Genomic DNA, 15,137 nt, shown 5'->3' with positions numbered 1-15,137 from the left:
CGCAGGAGAAGCGCACCAACAAAGAGGAAAAAAATTAGGGGGTCTATGGAGAAGATGTATAATTAATTACAGTTCAATGCACTCCTTCAAGCCCTCCAGATGTAGGCAACGAATTTTGAATATCCAATATGCTTCTCTCCTGTTCAGAGTGAGAGTTTGGTTATCTGATCTGCATCATGGGGGATCTGTTCAATTGGAGTAATCTCTCCATAGACCACATCTTCTCCATAGACCACTCATTGGATTAGAAATAATACCTGCACCTTTATTTTGGCTCATTTCTTTATTTTGCTCATTTCCTCAGAACACATCCCATAGCTTCCACGTCCCCTTCCCACAGCTTCCCCCCATCACATTTCCCCCTCTCCCCCTCCTTACACATCCACTACCCACCACATCATTCCTTTTTACCAATTCTTTTTTTACTGTTTCCCATACCGCCTCTCCCCCTCCTCGCACAGTCTCAGCCAATTTACATTTCATAATCACACCGTCAGTTTCCTGCACCCCATCTTGGCTCATCTCTATATATCCTCATTTTGCCCAATTCCTCAGCTAGCACCCCTTAGTTTCAACTTCCCCTCCCGCAGCCCCTCCACCATTTCATTCCCCCCTTCCAATCTCCTTTTTTGATTCCCATCCACTTCGGTTTATCATACATCCACAACCTACCATTCCTATCAATCTTTCCAACTCCCCCCCCCCCCCTTATATAGTCTCAGCCAACTTACATTCCATATTTACACTACACTATTTCAGTTATATCCTTAAAAAAAACGTTCCTGTCTGTTAGTGAGCTTTTCCTATTCCCCCACGTGTACGTATATCCAGATGTGCATCACATTCACGCACACCGCACTTCCCCCAGCTGCTGCGATCACCATGCGCCTATATGCGCACATAGTAACGCGCGTTCTATTCTTACATATGCCGTGCCTCACTGACAGCTAGCGACTGTGGTTACTTAGCAACCCAGCGCTGGCCAGAAATGACATAGCGGCAATTCATACGCCTAATAACGCACGCTCCTGGGACACGCGCTGTCAGACAAACACCATCGCTGCAACTCACAGGATCCCCACCAGGTATTCCTTCTTACCAAATACTCTGTTCCACACCGTTTATTATTTCCCGTGCGCTATACTTCATCTCCCTTCCTCCTTCTTGCAGCACCCTACTACCTAGGAGGAGTGGTAAGTCCCCTAATACTTCCAAACATAATTATCCCAGTTTTCTTTTTGTCCTGAGCCCCTGATGTTATGAGACACAACACCACCACATATATACTATATGGAAGCCCATATATAAATGAGAATGTCTAAGGGCTGACAGCTCTGCCTTGGTTAATGTAATCCTTTGTGATGCACTGTAATGCTTTGTGATGCACTGTAATGCTTTGTGATGGACGTATCACCAGAATATTTTTCTAACAGATCTTGTTCATTTGTGCACACGTGTTTATAGGAATGTGTGTCTCTCTACAGGCCAACAATTTGTGTTTATTACTTGTGTTTTTCATTTATCTAAATACGTGAACATGAACTAAACGTTTGTCTCTATGCATTAGCATTTTTATTTTTTAAGTACAAGAATTTTAACCCCTGGTCCTTTATCTTATTCTTTATTTTTTACCAGTATCTATGTACCATATTCATATCTTTCAATACTTACCTTTTAATATATTGGGTACATTTTTTATATATATCATGTATAACACATATAGTGCACCATCACCATCTGGTGTAATTCCCCACCTTTCCCATTACCTATCCCTATTATTTATTCAAAGTCTGCTATACTGCAACACATAACAGCATCATTCAATGTATGCATAACCAACTCTATACATACACGCACAACAGATTTTCTTTCATTCATTTAGGTTTATCAATATTTGACATCTTGTTTTCACTCGTCTTCTTAATATTACTGTCTTATAGTATTGTATGTTTGGACCTGAGGAAGGCGCTCCTTGTGTGCCGAAACGAGTAGTCCGTATTGCTAAAATAAAGTATTATTGTCCAGTACTCGCCTGAGTCTCTCCATTTGTGACCTCCTTTTGAGCAGCGTCTACAGCGTTTTTTTCATTTTTCTATTATTTGCGGTTATCTTTTGGCTCTCACACAAGAGTCCAGACTCTGTCGGAGTGCGGCAGCCATTACTAGACCTACCTGTACTACACTCACATCAGTAAATTGTGAGTCACGACCCCATGCACCTTGGGATCAAGTATAGTCACTCAATCTGGTGAGTATATCATTTAGGTGTGTTGGAGGGTCACACCAAGTCGATATACAATATAAAGGGAGCACCCAGTCTTCTCTTTTTCTCTCTCCTAAATCACAGTTCCATTGAAGTGAATGGAGCCAAGTTGTAATACCACACCCAAAGACGAGACAGACAGGGAGCGGTCTTTGATAGAAAATAGGTCTTTATCTTTTATTCCTGGACAACCCCTTTAATGGCATATATTAGGGGAAAGAACAAAATGGAATGCTAGATTTTATTCCTACAAGACATAAACAGCTTTTTTTCGTAACAGCTTTTTTCTACTCCTCCTATTCAGGGAGTCAGAAAAAACATGTCTCAGCTATTACAATGAAATTTTAGTTTTGATCTGTCAGGGTGTAAGTCTTGAGACCCCAACTGATTGCTAGAACAAGCGGGGAAAGAAGCCTGTGGCCAACTGAAACAATCCCATAGTCATACATTGTAAGTTTGTCTCAGTCGTGTAACAGACTCAGGAGAGAACATGCTTATCGCACTCTTTACCCGGCTCATTCTAGCGAATGGGCGGGGTTTGAATACTTAGACCCTGACCGTTGAAAACTTTAAACATGTCTCTCCAACATGTGAAAAGTTTTTGCTCATTTCTAATTTTGAATGTTAAGGTGGCCATGGATCTGAGATACAGTTAAGTTAATGGTTTAACAAGTGATAGATGAGTAACTGTCTGGAGAACAATTGTTTTACCAACACAGCCAGACACATTGTTATTCAGTGTTGTCTGTCATTCAGACTGGTCATACATACATACATACTGGTTATACATACATACATAAATAACATGAGGTTAACAATGAAAAAATTTATCTGAGAATATTTTTTTACAGAATAAAGCGTTCATGGACTAGTGACTATGGCATTAAATTTTAAAATACAACCGACTTCATTTTAGACAAGGACGACCTTTTTGGGTTAAACTTCATTCATTATTATATTTAGGCAGGGTTAACATGATAGAATTTCTGGATGGATATTTCAAGGGTGGCCAGTTCGACCAAATGTACTACATTGCTGTCCCCATAGACAGTAATGCATTTCTCAGTGAATCCACTGAAATAATAAACAGATGTTCATTCTTTCGGCCAGAATTTGAATTTCCGTGGTGTGCGTAGCGCAGCAAAACCTCATTGTTTAATGGGAGATTGTTTCATCGGCATTTCCGAGCAGCATTTTGGAGGGGAATTACCCTCAGAAATGCCATAGTGTGAACTGTCCTTAAGCTGATGAATGCAAGGGTTCTATAGAAGGGATGCCGTGTGGAAGAGGTGCTGGAGACTTGTATAAGAAATAATGGGTGTAAATTGAATTGAAGCTGTGAATCTAATAGAAAGCTACTAGCCATTGCAAGAATGTAACAATTCCGGATAGATATTGCTTATAGGTAATAAGAAGAAAGACCACCCAGCGTGAATCTAATGGATTTCATATCATAGAACTCAATAGAAATTTAAGTTCAAAATTTGCCCGAATTCAGGTGATGCCTTTGTAAACAGGTAGATGACTAAAAATAGGTTTCTGTAGGTTCCAAAATGTCTGACTAAAGGAGGCTCAGCAGCACAAACTTCTGTTCTAACAATTAAAATACTTTGCAAAAAAAAATGCTGGGACATTCCACTCATGAACAAGAACGTTCTTTTAGACTTTACGATGTGACTACACTGTAACCGCTTTAAGCTTCCCTTTTCTCCTTTGAGTTCCTTAAGTATTTTTTTTTTGTTTGTTACATTTCTTTCATGTTAGAATATTCTATTATGGTTGCTACTTGTATAATTTTTTCAACTCAGTTACCAACAGTTTTTCTTCGCATTGGAAATCCATTATGCACTACTCTAAGTAGTCCTGATCTCATAATTTCCACATTGCAGTAAAGTGCATTATAATTATTGCCTCAATCAAAAGAACATATTTAGCAAGTAAATTTCGGCTCAAGTAGATTTTCCTATTTTTATACACTCACTGTAGAACGCTTACTTCAGCCAGCTCCTGTGTGCCAAGGAATAATTTGTCACCGCGAAAAGTTCCATTTGATAGAGAGAAATATTTTTGTCGAACAGTCGTCCTACTGATGTTCTGAAAAACAAGTCTCCGCCGTAAGGAAAGCGATTTCATCATTAAGCTAAAAAACAAAAATTAAGATCCTCCCGGAGAACAGTTGTCATTTTAATGATGCAGCCAGCAGCGTCTTTCAGTGCAGCGGTGTGTTTTATTCAGCCTCACAGGTAGAAATAAATGCAGCTTAACTAAAATGATTGTATTTCACAATTTTATACTTAGAAATATGTATACTAGTCATTATGTTGTCAATTTGAATGTTTAGATTTTATCCTGTTCCTACAAGTTTCTGACCTCACAAATAAATGCTCGGTTGCTTTCATTGTACAGTTTCCATAAAATCCCAATTAACTTGCAAACAGTTTACATCTTATGAAAATAATGACATACTTATTTTACAGATTTAGCCAAGGGACTCCATTTTTCTTGTATCGTAAGCTCATGTTTCCAAAGCTTATGCCTAGATGTGGTTTTGACCGCATCGTTTCCAAGTGGCAATCAAAAAAAGGATCCATTTTCATTTGGTGGCTTCACTTCGAACACAGAAATGAAGCCACCAAAGCCGAGCAGATCCTATTCTCGTGGAATAATGTCATCTTTACTATTTTGCTGCTGAAAAAAATGGAGCAATTTTCAACAAAATGTAAAAATGTAAGTGCAAACAAGGCCAAACAGAGCAGAAGAAACGATAACCCAAATTCTGGAGGATCATCTAGTTATCTAAATGGATTTGGGGTGTTCAATAGCAATGCAATATAACTTAGCTTTGCGGACTAAGGGACAGATTTCTCAAAACCTGTGTAGAGGAAAAGTTGATCAGTTGCCCATAGCAACAAATCAGATCGCTTCTTTCATTTTTAAAAAGGCCTCTGAAAAATAAAAGAAGCATTCTGATTGGTTGCTATGGGCAACTGATCAACTTTTCCTCTACACAAGTTTTGTTAAAGGGGTACTCCACTGGAAAACATTTTTTTCCAAAATCAACTGGTGCCAGAAAGTTAATCAGATTTAAACATCTTAATCCTTCCAGTACTTATCAGTTGTTATATGATCCACAGGAAGTTATTTTCTTTTTGAATTTCCTTTCTGTCTGACCACATTGCTCTTTGCTGACACCTCTGTCCATTTTAGGAACTGTCCAGAGTAGAAGTAAATCCCCATAGCAAACTTCTCCTGCTCTGGACAGTTCCTGATATGGACAGAGGTGTCAGCAGAGAGCACTGTGGTCAGACAGAAAGGAAATTCAAAAAGAAAAGAACTTCCTGTGGATCATACAGAAGCTGATAAGTACTGGAAGGATTAAGATTTTTTAATGGAAGTCATTTACAATTCTTTAACTTTCTGGCACCAGTTGAATAAAAAAATTAAAAAAAATGTTTTCCAGTGGAGTGCCCCTTTAAATCTCCCCACATGGCTTTTGCTTTGAGATGCAACTAAACAAATGTCAGAGAAATCCTACTAGAACAGGTGAACTTTATTTGTGATTATTAACTTTACATGATGGCAGGTGTTTAGTGACTTCTATTTAACATGAGTTTGAAGGTGACTGGTTAATTGTGAATATAGCCACATCCCCAGTTATTAGAGGGTGTGCACACTTATGCAACTGAGTTATTGTGATATCCCCTCTTAAAGATTTCAGTTTGTTTTGCAATTTAATTGTTCACATTAAAGGTCACATTAACCCCTTAAGGACGCAGGGTTTTTCCGTTTTTGCACATTTTTTCCTCATCATCTTTAAAAAATCATAACGCTTTCAATTTTGCAACTACAGACCCATATGATTGCTTATTTTTTGCACCACCAATTGTTCTTTGTAATGACAGCAATCAATTCCCCACAAAATGTACGGCAAATTAAAAAAAAATAAAAATAAATTTTACTTTTGGGGGCTTCCGATTCTATGCAGTGCACTTTTTGGTATAAATGACACCTTATCTTTATTCTATATATCCATATGGTTACAAGGATACCTAATTTATATAGTTTTTATTTTATTTTAGTACTTTAAAAAAATTATAACTACATGCACCAAAATTAGTATGTGTAAAATTGTGATCTTCTGACCCCTATAACTTTTTTTATTTTTCCAAATAAAGGGTGGTATGAGGGCTCATTTTTTGTGCCCTGATCGGAAGTTTTTATTGGTATCATTTTTGTTTTGATGGGACTTTTTGATCGCTTTTTATACATTTTTTTAGGGTATACAAAGTGACCAAAAATACGCAATTTTGGACTTTGGAATTTTTTTTTACGTGTACGCCACTGACGGTGCGTTTTAATTAACATTATATTTTTATAGTCTGGATATTTACGCATACGGCGATACTACATATGTTTATTTTTCTTTACATATTTCTTTTATTACTGAAGGGGTTAAATAAAAAAAAAAGTAAAAAAAAAACAGTTACTATAATCTTTTTACATTTATTTTTTTACACTTATTAGTCCCCAAAGGGGACTATTACATGCAATCCTTGGATTGCATACACTGTTCAATGCTATGCCATAGCAGGTGCTCTGCTGCTCCAGCCTGGATCTCAGGCATTGAGTAGCAGAGCGACAATTGGACGGCGGGAAGAAAGGTAAGAAGCCTCCCGCTGTCCACTCAGCTGTTCGGGACGCTGCAATTTCACTGCGGCGGTCTCAAACAGCCCACTGAGCTAACCGGCAACAGTTTTCTTCTGTTTTAGATGTCGCAATCAACTTTGATTGCGGCGTCTAAATGTTTAACACTGGACATCAGCCCGATCAGCGATGTATTAGCCACGGGTCCTGATTGCTGTAAGCAACTGAGACCCTGAGTGCTATTCATATAATGGGTGCTGGCGCAGGATGTAAATATTAATCCTGCGTCGTTAAAGGGGTACTCCAGAATAAAAAAAAAAATAATGTATCCCCTATCCTAAGGATAGTGGACCTCCCGCGATCTCTCCCCAGTGCCCTCGCTCTCCTCCTGAATGGGGCATGTTGCCAACCGCACAAAGTGGTGCCCAACACGCTCCTCCATCCATTTCTATGGGAGTATCTACAGCTCTCCCATAGAGCTGCATGGAGTGCGCGTGTTGGTCACAGCTTTGCGCGGTGATCGACACGCTCCATTTAGGAGGAGAGCCAGGTCGCCATTCGGGACTATGTGCCAACATCGTTGTTGTGCCTGTAGCACCTCTCTGACAGGTGAATGCATTATTAACCTTGATGCACTCACCATTCACATAGAGTAAGGGCACCTAGAGCGACCTTTCCATTTGTTTCTGCACAGTGTGTGAAGGAATTACTATACTAATACTATAAAATGGCCCATCTGGAGTCGAGAAGGAATTGTTTTCCCTAACAGGAGGACAATTTTCAACAACTCTTTAAACTGTGAAGTGGGCTTTATTGATGAGATGACCACTTCAAAGAAAAAAAACATATTCTGGCAAGTGAAACCTAAGAAAAATGTAGAGAAGCCATGATTTAAGTCAGCGCTGTTGTAACATAAAAAGTTAGACTTTATTTATTTATTATTTGTAAATGCCATTGATTTAGGAAAAGTGAAGGAAAATAAAACTATACTTAGGTTGGTCTGCGTTCGCTTTCGTTCCCTCCTCCACCCTTTTCTCTATTTTGTGTTCAATGCATTCATTTGGTTTTCTTTTTGCTTTCACATCATATTTAATTCACAAAAGGTGAACTTGAAAGTTATTGTACTGAGCTCTAGATATTTTTCTACATTTCTACTGCATGAACCTCAACGTTTGGAATCTTTCTTTAATATTTCTGCAAAAACAATCTAATAGTTTTTTGTTTTGTTTTTAAATAAGAGCACAATAAAGTATTAAAGATACAAATGCATCCTGTTCTTATATTAAGAAAATATAATCCATTCACCCCCCATACGATTTTACATTCTTGAATAGCACATGAAATCACATCAGCCAGCAAGTCGTATCCCTTGGCACAGATGTTACAGAAACGTTGTACCACAAACAACACAGACACGGCATACAAATGAAGATTACAATATGTTTAATGTGTCGAATACAAAAATTGCATAATTTAAAAAGAAAGATTCCCTTCTATCAAAATACCCATATTTAAAATGTTTGCCTTCATCAGAATCATGGTATTGCTAATTATAATAGAGTTTACAAATCAACATATTAGGCACACATCCAGTACAAATTGAAATTTAAAAGGAAAAGAAATAGTATTTCCCAAAAAAGATGTTGGTCTCTACTACATAATCAACAATTCATATGTCGAATAACAATTCAGAATGGGAATGTTTAATCACGACTGCATTAAGACGTTGTGTTCTGTGCCTCATTACCATTATGTAAGAAGTGGAATGTCACATTTTGACTCATATAGCATGTAATGTATATTTACATCCTCCTGAGTCTTCTGACGCTAAATCACAGCATCGAGATGGTAGGCAGGGGCTAATCTGCCGAGTCTTCTCTTGATTCTGAAGATGGAACTAAGTTGAGATAAAACAGGGCATAGAAAGCCAGCATAAGTACCAGGATGGCCACTGCAACAAGGAACACCTCCTACGTAAAAAGAGATAAAAAGAAATGTTATGGTATTTATTAGATTTTTATGTCATTTTTACATAGTTGTTAAGTCTGCAGGGCGGCTTAGTGGTGATCACTCTGGCCTTACAAAAACGGGATCTTAAATATGATCATATTTGCACATGGTTTATAGGGGTCTATTCACACAGTCAAAACGGTTATCCAGGATTAGAAAAACAGAGCCCCACAGGCTGTGTGTGGTATTGCAGATCAGTTTTATTGAAGTGAATGAAGCCAAGTTGTGATACCGTACACAACCTGAGGACATGTGTGGTGCTGTTTTCTTGGTGGACACTGGCTAAGTTTTTCAATTCCTGGATGTCATAATACTTTTTAAGTATAACATAAAAAAGTATGGATAGCCTGATCCTCCCCAAGTATTTCAAGGCCAGACTGCATTGTGGAAAACATGATATTTTGGCCACAGTCCACAAGCTTGCAACTTGTGTGTCAATGGTCCTCATTATTACATCAACATTACATACAAATTACATAAGATAGGATAAAATGTACTTAGAATGACAGAATAAAGACCCCTTACTTACAAAATACTGGTACAAGGGTAGGTTTACAACTTGGTGGTGCCCGCTGTACGTGGATTCAGCTACTGAGCTGCTATTTTCAGCTGACACTCACTGTCAGTGGCCATTACTGGAAATATGTCTAGCCAAGACATACAACCAAAGGAAAACCTCTTGAGTTTATCCCATTCCTGGTTTAGCCATACACAAATTACATAACACTGGATAACAGGCTGAACTCTTTGCCAAGGTTACTGATAAATAGGGAATGCCTTATATATATATATATATATATATATATATATAAATTGCTGCAACCATGAAAAACAGTGATTTCCTCCTCTTCTGAGGTTGTGTGTGTGGCATTACAACTCCTTTCCATTCACTTCAATGGAGCAGAGCTGCAATGCTACACACAAACTAAGGAAATTTAGATTTTTTTGGTGTGAGTAAATTTTCAGGTGAATTTTTCCCCACTACAAGCTCTATTCCTGATTTTCAGTTGTCCCTGAGTTAGTGGAAGAAAACTAGCTACTATGATGTCTCCCATACACTGCACACACATCTACAAATACAAAGAAGGGGGGGGGGGGGATGTTGCTGAGTTGCTCCTATATATTACTAAAGCACATCCTTAGGAAAAGCAGCAGCATGGAGGACATAACAGAGCAGGACTGAGCAATGTAAGCTGTAAATTAAGCCCTGGGTTAGACATAACACTAGAGCTTTCTGAAATGTCTCTGTGCCTCACTCAGCAGCTATCCTCTCCATAGACCTCTATGGGGAACATGAAACCTAATAAATCACTGAGCTCAGATTTTGTCTCGTCTCTTAAGATAGGTTTTTCGTATTTTTTCAGAGAGAATTGTGAGTTTAGGAGGAATAAGAGAAGAGAAAAGATACCTGAAAAGTGAAGAAATCATATTTTTTCTCCAATAAGATATACATTTCTTACATTTGCTTGTTCTATTAATCTGAGTAAGGTTTGTTAAAAGAATAATTACCATTTATGTCCTATAAATCAGTATACAGGCATAAATGGATAAATTAGTAGTATAAGTCACCTACATCTGAAGATCCTTCTGATATTTATTGCTATTTGAGTAATATAGATAACTGTTAAAACGTGTGAGGAAACCAACTTATCTAACAAACACAGTAACCCATGTCAGACAATAATGAGAAAGAAATGCATGAGTATCACTACAATCTCTTTTCACAAGAGGAACTAAAGGTCTTTTCTATTTTTAGTACAGGTGATGGGATAATAATGATTATTATCAGAGAGAGGAATGGTGAAGAAAATATTCAATTACGGGAACAATCTTACATACAGTTGATAATGGTGTATTAAAATGGAGAATTCAATCTGTTTTTAAAAAGGTATTATAGCTGGAAACAGTAATCTGATCATTTCTACCGGTTATTAAATAACTAAAAGCAAATACGCAGATAAACTTTTAAGAGGGCAAAGTGACCCAAAGCATACTGACTCTTTGGGTTCAAAGTTAATAAATAAAATAAATAATGATGAGTAAGTGAACTCTTTAAAAATCACAGCTTTATGTACTCACTACCTGTGTAGGAAAGTGTACCTAATTTTTCAACAAAAATGAACATTAATATTTTTGTGCCCCTGGAGATATAGATTTACAGAAGTTATGTTGTTGTTTTTTACCAACTGTCAACCCCCTATTTCAATGGTCCTGAACAATGTTATCCAGGGGGTATGAAACTCTCTGCCAGCACTGCTCTATGCTGAACTTACTGCCTTCCCATACTGCCCATGACTTTAGCCCAATCAAGTACCATATTTTTCGTCCTATAGGACGCACCGGCGTATAAGACGCACCCAATTTTTAGGGGCATACTCTAAAAAAATAAAGATTTTGAACCCAATAGTGGTCTTCAACCTGCGGACCTCCAGATGATGCAAAACTACAACTCCCAGCATGCTCGGACAGCTGTTGGCTGGCCGGGCATGCTGGGAGTTGTAGTTTTGCAACATCTGGAGGTCCGCAGATTGAAGACCACTGCATAGGAGGTAATACTCACGTGTCCCCACCGCTCCGGACCCGTCACCGCTGCCCTGGATGTCGCTCCATCGCTGTCGCCGTGTCCCCGTCGCTCCGGAACGTCTCTGCTGCCGGCCGGGTATCCTCGCTCTCCGTCGCCGCCATCACGTCGTTACGCACGCCGACGCACATACGTGACGACGTGATGACGAGGAAGGAGAGCGCCGGCATACAGGGGATCCCTGAACGGAGAAGACACCGAGGAGGCAGGTAAGGTCCCCCCCCCCACCCCGGTGTCCTGTAAGCACTAACCCGGCTATTCAGTCGGGCTGTTCGGGACCGCCGCGGTGAAATCGCGGCGGTCCCGAACAGCCCGACTGAACAGCCGGGTTAGTGTCACTTTCCCTTCAGACGCGGAGGTCAGCTTTGATCGCCGCATCTGAAGGGTTAATACAGAGCATCACCGCGATCGGTGATGTCCTGTAATAGCCGCGGGTCCCAGCCGTTGATGGCCTCAGGGACCGCCGCGATAGGGGTGTATTCGGCGTAAAGACGCACTGACTTTTCCCCCCAGTTTTGGGGAAGAAAAAGTGCGTCTTATACGGCGAAAAATACGGTATGTGTTACACTAGATTTTCACGTGGAATATTTTTCTGGATCATTATGCTCAATCCAGAAGGCAAACTGCATTTTATCCAAAAGACAGCAAGAATAATTTTATTGCTGTTATGAAAAGCTCATAACACATACATGACAAATAATAGTACATACCTGAAAGTAGATAAATATAACTAACCATGCAAAAAACTTCACCTTAATAGAGCAGCTGATTTACTTGCAGCTGGAGAGATTCTGTAGCTTGGAGCTGAGGCACTGGCTGTATGAGCAGACAGGAGCAGCTGTCATAAGCACTGCCCAACCCAACTTCAAGCAATCCATTTTGGTGTGTCTGTTACCAGAGAAGGACTGAGCCTAACAACAGGAAGTGAACAGCAGTTCAATAGAATTGAAGCGCTTATATTAGACACATTTTAGAGGATAGAAAAGCAAAATTTTAAAGACAATAAATTAGAGATGTTCTTGTTGGCACAACTTGAGGGAAAAATTTCAATGTAAGAACTATGCACCTCTATATACTCTCTAAAAGTTGCATAATTTGTACTATAAATTCTATGGGTTGTAATGATAGGAGAAATTTTGAATTATATCGTTACAAACAGATCATCTACAATTTAGAAAAGTTATGTTTGCTCCGGGTCCTTGCTGAGATAAATAAATTATTGGAGAGGGGAAGGGGGGATGCAAACTGTAGAGAAAAGAACAACCTAACAACCTTCAAAACACCATTTGCAGTTTAACCAGGAAAGAAAAGGAAAAAAGCAATGAATAATTCATAGCATTTGTTTATGTTCTGCTGGGATTTTCTACCTGGCTGTTCATGTTTTAGTGCTAATGGCATAAATTTGCTCAAAACATTCCGACTGTAACATACGTTTCTCTGAGGCATCATCTTGATTTTGCCATGTGACAAGTTTTCGATAATTTCACTATTTATATTGCCCTTGTGTGAAATAAATGCACAGTTGCATTAAAGAAGCAAATTATGAATATTTACTTAAATTAACAAAAAATACAAACAAACCACAAACGATTAAAAACATCTTAACAGAGGGAGAGAAATGAGTTTTCATCGCAACTAGGCCACTGCCGCTATATTTTTTTTATAGTGCAGGTTTCATTTATTTTTTATTTTTTTATACACAGCTGTTCTTCTAGGCCCATCTGGACACACAGCTACTAATCTTAAGAGGATGTAATAACCAAGTGACACACAACTGTAGGAGCCATCTGCTTGTGAGAATGGACAGCAGACCCGTACAGCGCACTCGCTATTCTCAACCCACATAATGAATGTCAGAATAGCTACATGATGCACTGTGTACAGATGTGTTTTCTTAGTATTCAAGCAAACACCAACGATAAACTGATTTTTTTTTTTCTGGCTTTTAAATCTCGGAGAGCTTAAAGCAGATATTCAATAGTAAACAACAGCAAGTATGGAAAAGTTTATTAATTTACTTTAATGCATTTACAGGGATGTGGAATTCCTATCGCCCGACGCCCGGGACATGCAGTTCCGGGCACTAGGCAGGTAAATTTTTCCGGCCCTTAGCCCAGCTTCGGGTAAGCAGGGCCGGACCTGACAAGCGTGGTGGTGCTCAGCAGTCTGTATGGAGTGGGCTCCCGACTCCTGCCCGCTCCATACTATGCAGCCCCCCGGCTGTTCTCAGTAGCCGGGGGGCCGCTGTGAGATTGAAATTGGAGACCCGTGCATACTTGCGACAGCTCCTCCCCAAATTTCCACCTCACATCGCCGCTAATAACCAGCATGCGGCAATCGCGGCAGCTGTCTTTTAACCCTTTAGATCGCCATTGTCAAAGCTGACAGCGGCGTCTAAAGGGACATGTGAATGCTCCCTGGTGGGCTAGATTGCCCCCCGCAGCGCTTCCCTGGTGTCTGTGGCTTTGTCATTGATAGATCCTGGCAGGACTAGCCTCTATCAAAAGATCACAGAGCACACAGATCAATGGAGTTCAATAGAACTCTATTGATCTGTATGAGGAATCTAATGATTCCTCCTAAAAGTCTAATAAATGTAAAAATAAAAAAAATTCAAAAAGTTTAAATAAAAGTTTAAAAGACATACATTAACCCCTTCCATGTTAAAAGTTCAAATCACCCCCTTTTCCTATATAAAAACATGTAAACATAATAATAATAATAATCATTTAGTATCGCTAAGTGTGCGTAAGTGTACAAACTATTAAAATATAACATTATTTATCCTGTACGGTAAATTACGTAAATATAAAAAAAACTACCAAACCGCAGAATTGCAATTTTCATAATATCCCAGAAAAAAAAAAAAGTTAAAAAGCGTTTAAAGGAGTACTCCGGTGGTTAATTTTTTTTTACTATATGGCATCTTCTTTGTAAGTTTAGTTTTTTTTGCAATATACATGTGTTATATGTTTTGGCAGCATGTATGTGTTTTTCTTACCTGTTTGTTGGGCAGGAAGTTCTGTAGTTCAGAGGGTTTTCTTTTACTGTTGTCCTCAGTTCTGAGTCTGTTGTGGACAAGATGTCACAGCTTTTTTTTTTCTCTGTCTGCATGAGAAAAATAAGCCACGCCCCTTCCCCCCCCCCCCCCTGCTCTGTATTCTAAGGATGCAGGTCTACACAGGAGAAGGACCTCACAGAGAAGATAAGTGTTATCTGGAGGGGAGGATGACAAGGTGCACGGGCTGGGGATGTATGGACTGCAGGGAAATAAATCTCATACTGGGAATGATCTCTATATGTGAAGGGGGAGGGGGGAGGACTCCTGAATGACACATGCTGGGAGTTGTAGTCCCTGTTGTGTGTATGCTAGTGTTTACAAACCAGTGTGCCTCCAGCTGTTGCAAAACTACAACTCCCAGCATGCCCTGACAGACTTTGGGCATGCTGGGAGTTGTAGATTTGCAACAGCTGGAGGCACACTGGTTGGGAAACCCTGTTCTAGCCTATTCAGCATACACATCATGTTACACCAGTGTTTCCCAACCAGTGTGCCTCCAGCTGTTGCAAAACTACAACTTCTAGCATGCCCAAATTTTGTCGGGGCATGCTGGGAGTTGTAGTTTTGCAACATCTGGAG

General features: G+C 39.4%; 1 protein-coding gene and 1 long non-coding RNA gene across 5 annotated transcripts in view; one reads left to right on the top strand and one right to left on the bottom strand.

The window, feature by feature from the left end:
• Window positions 1-1,044: 1,044 nt before the first annotated feature.
• LOC130274247 (uncharacterized) overlaps window positions 1,045-15,137 on the top strand; it is a 57,740-nt gene continuing 43,647 nt past the window's right edge. Inside the window, exons 1-2 of the long non-coding RNA XR_008844297.1 lie at window positions 1,045-1,085; window positions 1,171-1,193. This is a non-coding gene — a long non-coding RNA (uncharacterized LOC130274247). The remainder of the gene's footprint in view (window positions 1,086-1,170; window positions 1,194-15,137) is intronic.
• TRIQK (triple QxxK/R motif containing) overlaps window positions 8,333-15,137 on the bottom strand; it is a 137,703-nt gene continuing 130,898 nt past the window's right edge. For 3 of the 4 annotated variants that reach the window (XM_056522331.1, XM_056522330.1, XM_056522332.1), the window contains one exon: window positions 11,831-12,408. In XM_056522331.1, coding sequence (XP_056378306.1) covers window positions 12,268-12,408 — 141 coding nt within the window. In that variant the 3' untranslated portion in view covers window positions 11,831-12,267. Of the gene's footprint in view, window positions 8,877-11,830; window positions 12,409-15,137 lie in introns of those variants that run through there. The other variant, XM_056522333.1, reaches the window with a different exon arrangement.

Source organism: Hyla sarda, chromosome 5 (assembly GCF_029499605.1).
Source record: "Hyla sarda isolate aHylSar1 chromosome 5, aHylSar1.hap1, whole genome shotgun sequence".
Lineage (NCBI taxonomy): Eukaryota > Metazoa > Chordata > Amphibia > Anura > Hylidae > Hyla > Hyla sarda.
The sequence above is the reverse complement of the archived record's forward strand: the minus strand, read 5'-3'. Positions and strand labels throughout refer to the sequence as shown.